The 13,734-nt window shown below is 46.2% G+C and overlaps 1 protein-coding gene across 1 annotated transcript in view; it reads right to left on the bottom strand.

The window, feature by feature from the left end:
• Window positions 1-13,734, bottom strand: part of ITPR2 (inositol 1,4,5-trisphosphate receptor type 2) — a 428,831-nt gene that overhangs the window by 142,034 nt on the left and 273,063 nt on the right. The window contains exon 38 of the mRNA XM_029057432.2: window positions 2,193-2,301. Coding sequence (XP_028913265.1) covers window positions 2,193-2,301 — 109 coding nt within the window. The remainder of the gene's footprint in view (window positions 1-2,192; window positions 2,302-13,734) is intronic.

Genomic DNA, 13,734 nt, shown 5'->3' with positions numbered 1-13,734 from the left:
GTGCAGAGTACTATGCTGACCACATGGGAGAGTACAAAAGAACGGAGACGGTTGACACATTCCCTGCCCACAGTGAGCTTACAGTGTAGAGGGGGAGACAGACATTAAGAATAATAAAAAGAAATAACTATGGTATTTGTTAAGTGCTTACTGGGTAGATTCGAGGTAATCAGGTTGTCCCACCTGGGGCTCACAGCCTTAATCCCCATTTACAGATGAGGTAACTGAGGCATAGATAAGTTAAGTGATTTGCCCATGGTCACACAGCAGACAAGTGGCAGAGCCGGGATTCAAATCCATGACCTCTGACTTCCAAGCCCACACTTTTTCCCCTAAGCCATGCTGCTTCTCAATCAATCAATAATAATGTTATTTGTTAAGCACTTACTATGTGCAGAGCACTGTTCTAAGCGCTGAGGTAGATACAGGGTAATCAGGTTGTCCCACCTGAGGCTCACAGTTAATCCCCATTTTACAGATGAGGTAACTGAGGCACCGAGAAGTTAAATGACTTGCCCACAGTCACACAGCTGACAAGTGGCAGAGCCGGGATTCAAACCCATGACCTCTGACTCCAAAGACCGGGCTCTTTCCACTAAGCCACGCTGCTTCTCTCAATCAATGCTACTTAGTGAACGCTTACCTGTGCAGAGCCCTTTACTAAGCGCTTGGGAGGGTATAACAGAACAGAGTTGGTAGACACATTTCCTACCCACAATGAGCTTACAGTCTAGAGGGTGAGACGGACATTAATAGAAATAATAAATTACAGATATGGGCCCTAAGGGCTGTGATCCAGGAAAATTAGCATCAAACAAGATTCCTCCTCCAACAGAAATCCAATGGGAAGAAAACCTAAGTCATCAGCACTGAACACAATGATATTAAACCTTCAATATACTGTCTGAGCCCAAGGAATTCAAAGCTTTACAGAGGTAAAATGGATTTCAAAAATCTCTCGGAGTGGAGTCAGAATTAGTTAAAGATACGTTTGGTGAGTTGACCATGGCCTGAAACTCATAGATGGCAAACGGCAAGGATCGAGTCTACTAATCCTATCGAATTGTTTCCAAGCTCTTCATGACAATGCTGGGCAAAACGTGGGCTCTCATTAACAATGATAAGGATAATGATAATAATGATAATAATAATAATAGTTGTGGTATTTGTTAAGCGCTTACTATGTGCCAGGCACTGTCGTAAGTGCTGCGTTCGATACAAGCTAATCAGGTTGGCTCTAGTCCCTGTTCCACATGGGGCTCTAAATCTTCATTCCCATTTGATAGATGATGGAACTGAGGCCCAGATAAGTGAAGTGATTTGCCCAAGGTCACACAACAGACACGTGACAGAGCGGAGATTAGAACTCACGTCCTCTGACTCCCAGCCCCAGGTTCTTTCCACTATACTGGTGCTGCTTCCCTGATTGAGCACTGTGAAACGGAGGTCAAAGAGACAAATTCAATCGTATTTATTGAGCACGTACTGTGTACAGAGCACTGTACTAAGCACTTGACACATCATAACCAGTCCCTGTCCAATACGGTTCTCCTGTTCTAAAAAGGAAGGAAAGTGGGTGACAACCATGTTTTACAAAGGAGGAAACATGTGGCACTGGGAAAATGACTTGTCCAAGGTCAGAGAGGGGACAAGGTGTGGAGCTGGAATGAGAAGCCAGGTCTCCTCACTTTCAGACGTGGGTGCTTTCCACTAGGCTGCTTCTCAAGAATGCTGAAAAGCAATGTGGCCCAGTGGATAGAGAAAGGCCTGGGAGTCAAAAGGACCTGAGTTCTAATCCCAGCTCCACCCTTGTCTGCTGTGTGACCTTGAGCAAGTTGCTCCACTTCTCTGTGCCTCAATTACCTCATCTGTAAAATGGGAAGTAAGACTGTGAGCCCCACATGGGACAGGGACACCGTGTCCAACCAGATCAGCATGAAAGCAATTCCATTAACTCAAAGGAACACATCAACTTCAAAGGGACAAATGGAATATTTTGGGGGCTTTCCATATTTACTCTTGGAAAAGAAATGTATCCTTAAAGTATTTTTAACCTCACACATTAAAAGACTGTACCAAAATAGCACACCACCAGTGAATCCCCAGATACCTGGAGGTAGAAAATATTAGTACTGATTGATTGTATTCCCACTCATGGATGCATCCTTATCGATTCATCGTTTCTGATTTACCTCCAATTTGGGTGGTTTTGCCGAAGGATCCAGACAGGTGCCCATTCATGCTCGTCCCATAATCTCCTTTGAAGTAACGGTTTAGAAGTATTTTCCTTAACGTATTTCCCTGTTAGAAAAAGATGAAAATGTTGTTATTCCTCCCCTACCACAATTGAGAAATTCAATACATGAATTATTTTTTAACAGAAGCATATTTCTCAAGAATTACACTGAGATTGAGCTGCATTTTCCATGGCATTTTGGGTTCTGGATTGGTCTAGCTATCTGTAGTCAGTTGATTGTATTTATTAAGCACTTACTGTGTGCCGAGCATTGTACTAAACGCTTGGGAAAGTACAAAAGAACAATAAACAGATCCAGTCGCCGACCACAACGAGATTACACTCTAGAGGGATCTCACCATCTAGAGACACTTTGCTGTAATATTTTCCATGGCAATCCTGCCTCTTGATTGGCCAAAATATCTGCCCATTTGACCAACACCACTTTTTTAATGGCATTTGTTATGTGTTTACTAGGTGCCAGGCACTGTACTAAGCGCTGGGATAGATAGAAGGTCATCAGGTTAGACACGGTCCCTGTCCCACATGAGACTCACAGCCTTAATCCCCATTTTACGGATGAGGTAACTGAGGCCAAGCGAATGCACTAAAATTGATTCTTCCATACAAGTTAGTCCTGAAATCTCATTCCTGATCGGAGACTCCACCACCATCATCAGCATCCTCATCATTCAAAACCTCTTATTGATGAACAGTTTTTTTCCAGAATTTATCTTGTTAGGAATAATTATTGTGACATTTGTTAAAATCTTACAATGTGTCATACAATTGTACATACAAGGTCATGTAGATCATGACCTTGACATACAAGGTCAAGTACAAGATAATCTGGCACAATCTGTCAAGACACAGGGCTCATAGTCTCACTGGGAGTACACAATATGGGAAACTGAGGCACAGAGAAGTTACATGACTCGCCTATGGTCATAAAACAAGTAAATGAGACAGATGGGATTAGAACCTGCATCTCGTGACTCTCAGGGCTCCTTCCACTATGCCATGCTGCTTCTTAGATTAAATGTCCTTTCAGTGGTAATTTCTTTTTTTATTGAGTGCTTCTTGTGTGCAGAGCACTGTACTAAGCACTTGGGAAAGTAACAATAATAATACTAATAATGATATTTGTTAAGCATTTGCTATCTGCCTGCCACTGTACTAAACGCTGGGGTGGGTAAAAAAAAATTGGATTGGACACAGTTCCTGACCCACATGGGGCTCACAGTCTCAATCCCCATTTTACAGATGAGGGAATTGAGGCCTAGAGAAGTGAAGTGATTCACCCAAGGTCATATAACAGGTAAATGGCAGAGATGGGATTGGAATCCACGTCTCCTGACTCTCAGGACTGGGTTCTTTCCGCTAGGCCATACTGCTTCTCAGACTAAATGTCCTCTCGGTGGTATTTTCTTTTTTTACTGAGTGTCCCCTGTGTGCAGAACACTGTACTAAGCATTTGGGAAAAGTCACATTAATAATGATAAACTTGGCATGTGTTCAGTGCTTACTACGAAGCAGGCACTATACTAAGGCACTGGGACAGATACAGGATTTTCCAGATGAACAAGTCCCTGTAGCCCATGGGGCTCACAGCCTTTGACAGATGAGGTAACTGAGGCCCAGAGAAGTCAAGTGACTCGATCAAGGTCACACAGCAGAGGTAGTGGAGCCAGGATTAGAAGACAGGTCCTTCTGCCTCCCAGGCTCGGGCTCTATTCACTAGGCCATGCTGTTCTTCTGCTCCAGTCAACACTGAGGGGGGAACAACACAGAGAATCCCAATGGACACGGACAAGGGCAGACCAGACTAGGCCGGCACCGCTCCCGTGACTTTCTGCCCTCTCTCCTGCCCTCCCACCACTGGCAAATAAGAGGCCTGGGGGCTTCCAGTGGGCTTCAGAACCAAAGTGGCCTAGTGGCTAGCATGCAGACCCAGGAGTCAGAAGGATCTGGGTTCTTATTCCTGCTCCGCCACTTGTCCACTGTATGACCTAGGGCAAGTCACTTGACCTCTCTGGGCCTCGGTTCCCTCATCTGGAAAATGGGGATGGAGACTGTGAGACCCATGTGGGATGGGGACTGAGTCCAATCTGATTATCTTGTATCTACCCCAGTGCTTAGTACAGTACTTGGCACATATAAGTGCTTAACAAATACCTTTAAAAAAAAGCTGAGAGGAAGCGAATGAAGAAAACAAGAGCAATGCATGTCTGTTGAATTGTAATAATAATAATTATGATATGTGTTAAGCAAGTACTGTTCTAAGCGCTGGGGTAAGTACAAGGTAATCAGGTTGGCCCACTTGGGGCTCACAGTCTTAATCCACATTTTACAGATGAGGTCACTGAGGCACAAAGAAGTTAAGTGGCTTGCCCAAGGCCACACAGCAGACAAGCGGCAGAGCTGGAATTAGAACCCACATCCTCTGACTCCCAAGACCAGGCTTTTCCATTAAGCCACGCTGCTTCTCAGCGCTTAGTCCAGTGCTCTGCATACGGTAAGCAGTCGATAAACGGCGGTCGATAAATACCATTGATGAAGTACATCCAATTATGTGCTCGGACTACTCTCTCTGTCAGCATTTTATATATGTTTCCCCTCATCACAACATAATCCCTCTGAGGCAAGGGAAGGTGTTACTTCTTATTCTCTCCTTCCCAAGCGCTTAGTACAGAGCCCTGCACCCAGCAGGTGCTCAATAAATGCTACTGCTGCTTCCCACCTCACCTCGCTACTCTCCTACTCAAACTCAGCCCACACACTTCGCTCCTCTAATGCCAACCTTCTTACTGTAATTCGAACTCATCCATCTCACCTTGGACTTCCCACCCACCTCCTGCCTGTGGCCTGGAAGGCCCTCCCTCCTCAAATCCCACAAACAAGGACTCTCCCCCTCTTCAAAGCCTTATCGAAGCCCATCTCCTCCAAGAGGCCTTTCCTAAGCCCTCCTTTCCTCTTCTCCCACTCCCTTCTGCACCACCCTTGCATGTGGATTTACCCCCTCTATTCCCCCCTCTCTCAGTCCCACAGTACTTATGTCCATATCTGTCATTTATGTACTTATATTAATATCCATCTTCCCCTCTAAACTGTAAGCTTATTGTGGGCAGGGAACGTGTCTACCAACTCTATTCTGTTGTACTCTCCTAAGCACTTAGTTCAGTCCTCTGCACGCAGTAAGCACTCAATAAATACAATTGCTTCATTGACTAAGAAATAGCATTTTAAAAAAAAAAAAAGACCATTTTACTTATCATGGCAAATACCACCTAAGGAAAGGTTCGACTGGAGGGCAGAATCCTGGGCAATTTGGCCACATCGTTTTGTGTTAATTCCTACACACAGAGACATAATCCTGCTCTATGCCTTAGTCATTCATTCAATCGTATTTATTGAGCACTTACTGTGTGCAGAGCACTGTACTAAGCTCTTGGAAAGTATAATTCAGCAACAGAGACAATTCCTACTTAACAACGAGCTCACAGTCTAGAAGGGGGGAGACAGACAACAAAACAAGTAGAGAGGCATCAAAAGCATCAATATAAATAAACAGAATTATAGATATATATATACACATCATTAGTATAATAAATAGAATAATAAATACGTGTATATATATACACAAGTGCTACGGGGCAGGGAGGGGGGTACAGCAGACGGAGGGAGTCGGGGAGACGGGGAAGGGAGGAGCACAGGAAAACGTGACCCCAAAAATACAACATTCAGTACAATTCTCTGCACACAATGAAAACTCAATAAATCCGACTGACTGATTGATGATAGTGACATAAGCAATTAGAGAAGCAGTATGACCTAGTGAATACAGCCTGGGCCTGGGAGTCAGAAGGAGCTGGGTTCTAACTCCAGCTCCGCCGCTTGTCTGCTGGGTGATCTTGGGCACGTCACTTTACTTCTCTGGGCCTCAGTTCCCTCACAATAATAATAATAATAATAATGTTGGCATTTGTTAATCACTTACTATGGGCCAAGCACTGTTCTAGGCACTGGGGTAATAATAATAATGTTGGTATTTGTTAAGCGCTTACTATGTGCTGAGCACTGTTCTAAGCGCTGGGGTAGACATAGGGGAATCAGGTTGTCCCACGTGGGGCTCACAATCTTAATCCCCATTTTACAGATGAGGGAACTGAGGCACAGAGAAGTTAAGTGACTTGCCCACAGTCACACAGCCGACAAGTGGCAGAGCTGGGATTCGAACTCATGAGCCCTGACTCCAAAGCCCGTGCTCTTTCCACTGAGCCACGCTGCTTCTCAGATACAAGGTTATCAGGTTGTTCCATGCAGGGCTCACAGTCTTCATCCCCGATTTACAGATGAGGTAACTGAGGCACAGAGAAGTTAAGTGACTTGCCCAAAGTCACACAGCTGACAAGTGGCAGAGTCAGGATTAGAACCCACGCCCTCTGACTCCCAAGCCCATGCTCTTTCCATTAAGCCACATTGCTTCTCACCTGTATAATAGGGTTGAAGACTGTGAGCCCCATGTGGGACAGGGACTGCATCCAACCCAATTACCTTATATCCACCCCAGCACTTGGTACAGTGCTTGGCACATAGTAAGCACTTAACAAATACCACAATTATTATTATTATGTCATCCTAAGCAGAAAGAACAGCCAGAATGAAGAGGCAGTGCTATCGGTGATCACCCACATGAAGCCCAAGCACTCAGAGAAAAACACTCTTATCGCCTAAAAGTAATAGTGGCAAGAGGGTTGGAAAGAGAAGAGGCCAGACCCAACTCTGATTACTTCACTAAATCATTAATGGGATTTACTTTTACGGTACTTGCATTTCATTTCAACAGGTCTGGGTCACACATGTATTATACTGACAAATGCTTTGAATGTTACATCTGTTAGCAACGAGCAAGGAGGCACAACCCGCTAATTAAATATGGAATTGTACGCGTCAATTAGGAGACAATTTCTTGTGAAATCTGCCTGATGTGCAAGGAGCAATAAATTCTGTCGGTAACAGGGAATGTGGCCTGAATCGCGTGGGAAAATGGGCCAGACCCGAGACTCTAGGCTAGACGGTTTCCATGGATACCTCACACTACCTTTAGGTGTGTATGCTAAATATTATAAACAACTTCATGGAAATTAGGGTAAGGAGCCTGGTGAAATATGGGGTGGGGGTGGGGGGAAATAACTGCAAAAAGATACTGCAATTTGCTTTTGTCATGGAGATAATAATTTTTGAAGCAAAATACAGGAGGAAAGTTAAAAAGCTGCTTTAAACAAGTCATATTCATGAGGGCAGCTTCTTTTTTTTTATGGCACTTGTAAAGTGTCTATTATGTTATCTGGCACTGTATGATTAGTGATAATCAGATAACAAGATAATCAGGTTGGACACAGTCCCTGTCCCACATAAGGCTCACAGTTTTAATCCCCATTTTCACAAGAGGGTACTGAGGAGCAGAGAAATTAAGCAATTTGCCCAAGGTCACACAGCAGACTAGTGACAGAGACTAAATTAGAACCCAAGTCCTCTGACTCCAAGGCCCGCTCAGTCTATCGGACAGTGCTGCTTCAACGTGTTTTAACCTAGGCTATTTCATAAACCTCAGTGGATTTTTGGAATCTTGTTGGTGGGAACACTATAAGAATCAATTTTCCCAGATGAATGTCATTGAGCCGGTCATGGGAAACTGATTTTCTGTTCCTCTCAAAACTATATGTTTCAGTGAAGAGCAGCTCACTCCACCCACCTCCTTCTTTTTCTCTTTTCCAAGAAACAAGACCACCCATCCACCAGAGGGGGTCTAAAAGCTGAGAAGCAGTGTTGCCTCCTGGACAATAATAATAATAATGATATTTGTTAAGCGCTTACTGTGTGCCAGGCACTGTACTAAGAACTGGGGTTATATACAAGTAAATCGGGTTGGACACAGTCACTATGCTGCATGGAGCTTACAGTCTCAATCCCCATTTTACAGATGAGGCAACTGAGGCACAGAGAAGTGACTGGCCCACCGTCACACCGCAGACAAGTGGTGGAAGTGGAATTAGAACCCATCACCTCCTGACTCCCAGGCCCGGGCCCTATCCACTACGTGACACTGCGCGTGATATAGCGGGCGCCTGCGAGACAGAGGGCCTGGGCTCTAATCCAGATTCTGCCACTTGCCTGCTGTGTGACCGTAGGCAAGTCACTTAACTTTCCCATGCCTCAGTTCCCTCATCTGTCAAAAATGATTATTCAAGCCCTGTCCTCCCTTCTGCTTCAACTATAAGCCCCAAGTGGGACCGGGACTGTACCTGAACTGACTGTACTGGATCTACTTTGGTGGTGAACATGATGCCTGGCATGAAGCAATGTGGTCTGGTGGATAGAGCCCGGGTGTGGGAGACAGAAGGTCACGGGTTCTAATCCCGGTTCCACCACTTGGCTGTGCGACCTTGGGCAAATCACTTCACTTCTCTGGGCCTCAGTGACAAAATGGGGATTGAGACTGTGAGCTCCTCGTGGGACAGGGACTATTTCCAACTTAATTTGCTTGTATCCTCCTCGGTGCTTAGTCCAGAGCCTGACACATAGTTACCGCTTAACAAATACCATCATTATTAATAATATAACAGATTCGATAGACACATCCCCTGCCCATAATGAGCTTCCAGTCTAGAGGGGCAGTATCTCTCTGGCTCAACATACTCCCCCGCCCATTAGGGCCCCCACGGGTTGCTCCAGCCCTGACCTCCCCTTTCCTGTCTTTCCATAAACACTCTCCCCGCTCTGGGGATCCCCATCTTTGCCCGGGAGGCTTCGATCGTCCGGAACAGCCTTCCGGTACCGCTCTCTGCCTCATCTATTCTCCACCTCATTTGAATTCTCAGCTGAATAGACGGCTTTGCCCTTGCAGCACCTCTTAATGGAGAGGAAGGAGAAATTTATTATCAAACTCAACGGCCCTGGGGGAGAGAGCTTCCCGACGAGAGAAAAGCCTTGCGGAGGAGAGTGGCGCAATGTAGGCTGCATTGATACCCGCTGCAGAGGCCGGGATGCGGAGAAACCAAGTCATTTCCATCTGGCATCTTTAGAGCTGTTACAAAAGCAGAATGACATCTCACCAAGATAATCTTCATTGGGATGAGACACTTGTACGCATTTTAAAATAATTAACACTAACTGGATAGGGGTGAAGTTACTGGATAGGGGTGAGGTTAAGATTACTCCTACCCCTTCCCTACCTCAGCCTGAAGTCCTGAAAAGGGAGGACATATTGAATACCGTAAAATGCAGGGTCCTGCTCACACCAAGGCTCTCCTCCCTCCCCTTTCCTTCAACTCCGGGCTTGGCCGTGTAATAATAATATTAATAATGATGATGGTATTTGTTAAGGACTTACTATGTGCCAGGGACTGTTCTAAGCACTGGGGTAGATACAAGGTAATCAGGTTGTCCCAGGTAGGGCTCACACTTTTAATCCCCATTTTACAGATGAGGTAACTGAGGCACAGAGAAGTTGAGTGAATTGCCCAAGGTCACACAGCAGACAAGAGGCAAAAGAGGGATTAGAATTCATGTCCTCTGACTCCCAAGCCTGTGCTCCCTCCACTAAGACATGCTGCTACTCCCTGAAACACTTTGACATTAATAATGATGGTATTTAATAATGTTGGTATTTGTTAAGCGCTTACTGTGTCAAGCAGATACAAGGTAATCAGGTTGTCCCACGTAGGGCTCACAGTCTTCATCCCCATTTTATAGATGAGGTAACTGAGGCCCAAAAAGGTTAAGTGACTTGCCCAAGGTCACGCAGATCCGGAATTAGAACCCATAACCTCTGTCTCCCAAGTCCAGGTTCTTTCCATTAAGCCATGCTGGATAGCTCACTATGTGTCAAACACTGTTCTAAGCACTGGGGTAGATGCAAGCTAGTCTGGTTGGAGACAGTCCCTGAACCACTTGGGTTTTAATCCCGGCTCTGCCACTTGTCTGCTGTGTGACCTTGGGCAAGTCACTTTACTTCTCTGGGCCTCAGTTACCTCATCTGGAAAATGAGGATTGAGATCGTGAGCTCCATATGGGACAGTGAATGTGCCCAACTGTATTTGCTTGTATCACCCCAGTGCTTAATAACAGTGCCTGGAACACAGCGCTTAACAAACACCATCATTATCATTATAATTACATCAGGCTCACAGTTTTATTCCCCATTTTACAGATGAGGGAACTGAGGCCAGAGAAGTGAAGGGACTTGGCCAAGGTCACACAATGGACAAGTGGCAGAGCCAGGGTTAAAACCCAATTCCTTCTGAACCTAAGGCCCATGCTCCATCTGCTAGGCCACACTGCACCCCAGCCCCACAGCACTAACATAAATACCCTACCCAGCATTTATTTTCATCAATAAATCAAACAATGCATGGTATTTACTGAGCACTTCCTGTGTGGAGAGCACTCTATTTAGTGCTTGGGAAAGCCTACTGTAACACAGTTGTTAGACATGTTCCCTCCCCACAAGCATCTTACAGTCTACAGGGGTAGAAAGACAACAAAATAGATTAGGGCTAGGAGTAATCCTAGAGTAAAATAACATTTATATGAGTACTATCAGACTGGGGTGAGTATCATTCATTCATTCATTCATACAATAGTATTTATTGAGCGCTTACTACGTGCAGAGCACCGTACTAAGCGCTTGGAATGTACAAATAGGTAACAGATAGAGACAGTCCCTGCCCTTTGACGGGCTTACTGTAATCTGTAAACTCTTGGTGGGTAGCGATCGTACCAATTCTGTTAGATTATACTTCCCGAGCACTTAATACAGTACTCTGCACGCAGTAACTCCTCAGGCAGTTAATCAACCAATGGTATTTTTTGAGCACCTTACTGTGTGAAGAGCACGGTACTAAGCACTTGGGCCCATAAGACAGGAAAGATGGTGATGCCTTCTAAAGAGATGGAAAATCAGGGGAAGGACAGGGTTTGGGGGGTAAGATAAGGAGCTCAGTTTTGGACATGTTAAGCTTGAGGTGATGGGAGGTCATCCAAAGAGAGACATCTTGAAGGCAGGAGGAAATGTAAGACTGCAGAAAGGGAGAGAGATCAGGGCTGGAGATGGAGATTTGGGTAGCATCTGCAGAGACGTGGTCGTTGAAGCCTTGAGAGAGAATGAGTTCTCCAAGGGAGTGGGTGTAGATGGAGAATAGAAGGGGATCCAGTACTGAACCTTGAGAGACCCCCACAGTCAGGGGGTGGGAGGCAGAGGAGGAGCCCGCGAAGAAGACACGAGAATGAGCGGACAGAGAGCTAAGGAGAACCAGGAGAGGCCAGAGTTAGTGAAGCCAAGGTTGCATAGCATTTACTAAGCGCTTGGAATAGACAATTCGGCAACAGATAGAGACAATCCCTGCCCATCGACGGGCTCACAGTCTAATCGGGGGAGACAGACGGACAAAAACAAGACAACTTAATCGCAATAAATAGAATCAAGGGGATGTACACCTCATTAACAAAATAAATGGGGTAATAAAATAATCAGGGTAATAAAAACATATCCAAATGAGCACAGTGGTGAGGGTAGGGGAAGGGAGAGGGGGAGGAGCAGAGGGAAAGGGGGGAAAGGGGACCTAGATGAGGGGAGGTGAAGGGGGAGCAGAGAGGGAACAGAGGGAGCAGAGGGAAAAGGGGAAGCTCAGTGTGGGAAGGTCTCTTGAAGGAGGTGAGCTCTCTGACCACCGCCTGCCCCCCCGGTCCTCCCTCCCAGCCACCCCGTTGCCCGGGCCACGGGGCTCAGCGGGGACGAGGCCAGAGAGTGTGGACAGCTCGGGGAAAGGCCGGCGCCGCTCCAGCGAGAACACATCGAGCTCAGGATCTGCTGGCCCTAGCAGCATGGCGCAGTGGAAAGAGCCCGGGCTTGGGAGCCAGAGGTCATGGGTTCAAATACCGGCTCTGCCACTTGTCAGCTGGGTGACTGTGGGCAAGTCACTTCACTTCTCTGGGACTCAGTTACCTCATCTGTAAAATGGGGATGAAGACTGTGAGCCTCATGTGGGACAACCTGATTCCCCTGTATCTACCCCAGTGCTTAGAACAGTGCTCTGCATATAGTAAGCGCTTAACAAATACCAACATTATTATTTCCAGGAGAAGGGGGTGGTCTACAGTGTCGAAGGCAGCTGAGAGGTCGCGGAGGATTAGGATGGAGTAGAGGCTGTTGGATTTGGCAAGAAGATGATCACAGGTGACCTTTGAGAGGGCGGTTTCTCTGGAGTGAAGGGGACGGAAGCCAGATTGGAGGGGGTCGAGGAGAGAAACTTGAGACAGCGGGTGTAGACGACTCGCTCAAGGAGTTTGGAGAAGAACAGTAGGAGGGGAATGGGGCGATAATTGGAGGGAGCCGTGAGGTCGAGTATTTTTTTTAGGATGGGGAGACATGGGCACATTTGAAAGCACTGTGTCAGAAAGACCTGGGTTCCAATTCCAGCTCTGCCACTTGTTTGCTGTGTGACCTCTAGACCGCGAGCTTGTTGTGGGCAGGGGATGTGTCTGTTTGTTGTTGTACTGTACTCTCTCAAGTAGTACAGTGCTTTGTACACAGGAAGCACTCAATAAATACAACTGAATGAATCTGAATGAATGACCTTGAGACTTTCTCTGGGCCTCAGTTCCCTTCCTGTAAAATGGGCATTAAGATTGTGAACCCTGTGTGGGAGAGGGACAATGTCCAACCTGATTAGCTTGTATCTACCCCAGTGCTTAGTACAGTACCTGCCATATATTAAGTACTTAATGACTACCATTTAAAAAAAAACACCCACCACCCGGGTTTCACCTGTATGGTCGGGAAGTGGTTGCCACTTTAAAATACCACATCTGAGAATGGAAAGGGTATTACTAGTTCTCCGAATGAATCCAGGAAAGCGATTTACAGGAATCCTAAGAATAGTGGTTAACTTTCTGGCCTTTTAAACACACCCAGCTCTCTGCACGGAATCAATCAGCTCTTTGCATTGCTGGAGGAGAAGATCATTATTTCAGGGTCAACTGTCACGGTTTTCATCTGGTTTCAAATCACCCCTTCCCGTAGAATCCCGACTCCGTTGGGAAAGAACAGCATGTCTTAGGCTGTCTTCCCTGACCAGCGAGGCGGGGACCAGGTTCAATGCTTTTTCTAACTGTGGTATCTATTGAGCACTTCCTATGTGCCAGGTACTATACTAAGCACCAGGGCGGATACAAGCAAATCGGGCTGGACACCGTCCCTGTCCCAAATGGGATTCACAGTCTTCATCTCCATTTGATAGATGAGGTAACTGAGGTCCAGAGAAGTGAAGTGACTTATCCAAGGCCACACAGCAGATAAGTAGCGGAGCCGGGAGTAGAACCCGTTACCTTCCGACTCCCGGGCCCGGGCTCTATCCGCGACACTGTGTTGCTTCTCATGCTGCTTTTCTGCTCTGGCTCTTTTACCCCCGGCTTCTGATCCTCAATTTTCCACCTGC

The sequence above is a fragment of the Ornithorhynchus anatinus genome, chromosome 2 (assembly GCF_004115215.2).
Source record: "Ornithorhynchus anatinus isolate Pmale09 chromosome 2, mOrnAna1.pri.v4, whole genome shotgun sequence".
NCBI classification, from domain to species: Eukaryota; Metazoa; Chordata; class Mammalia; order Monotremata; family Ornithorhynchidae; genus Ornithorhynchus; species Ornithorhynchus anatinus.
Note: the sequence above shows the minus strand (reverse complement) of the source record. Positions and strands in the feature narration are given on the sequence as shown.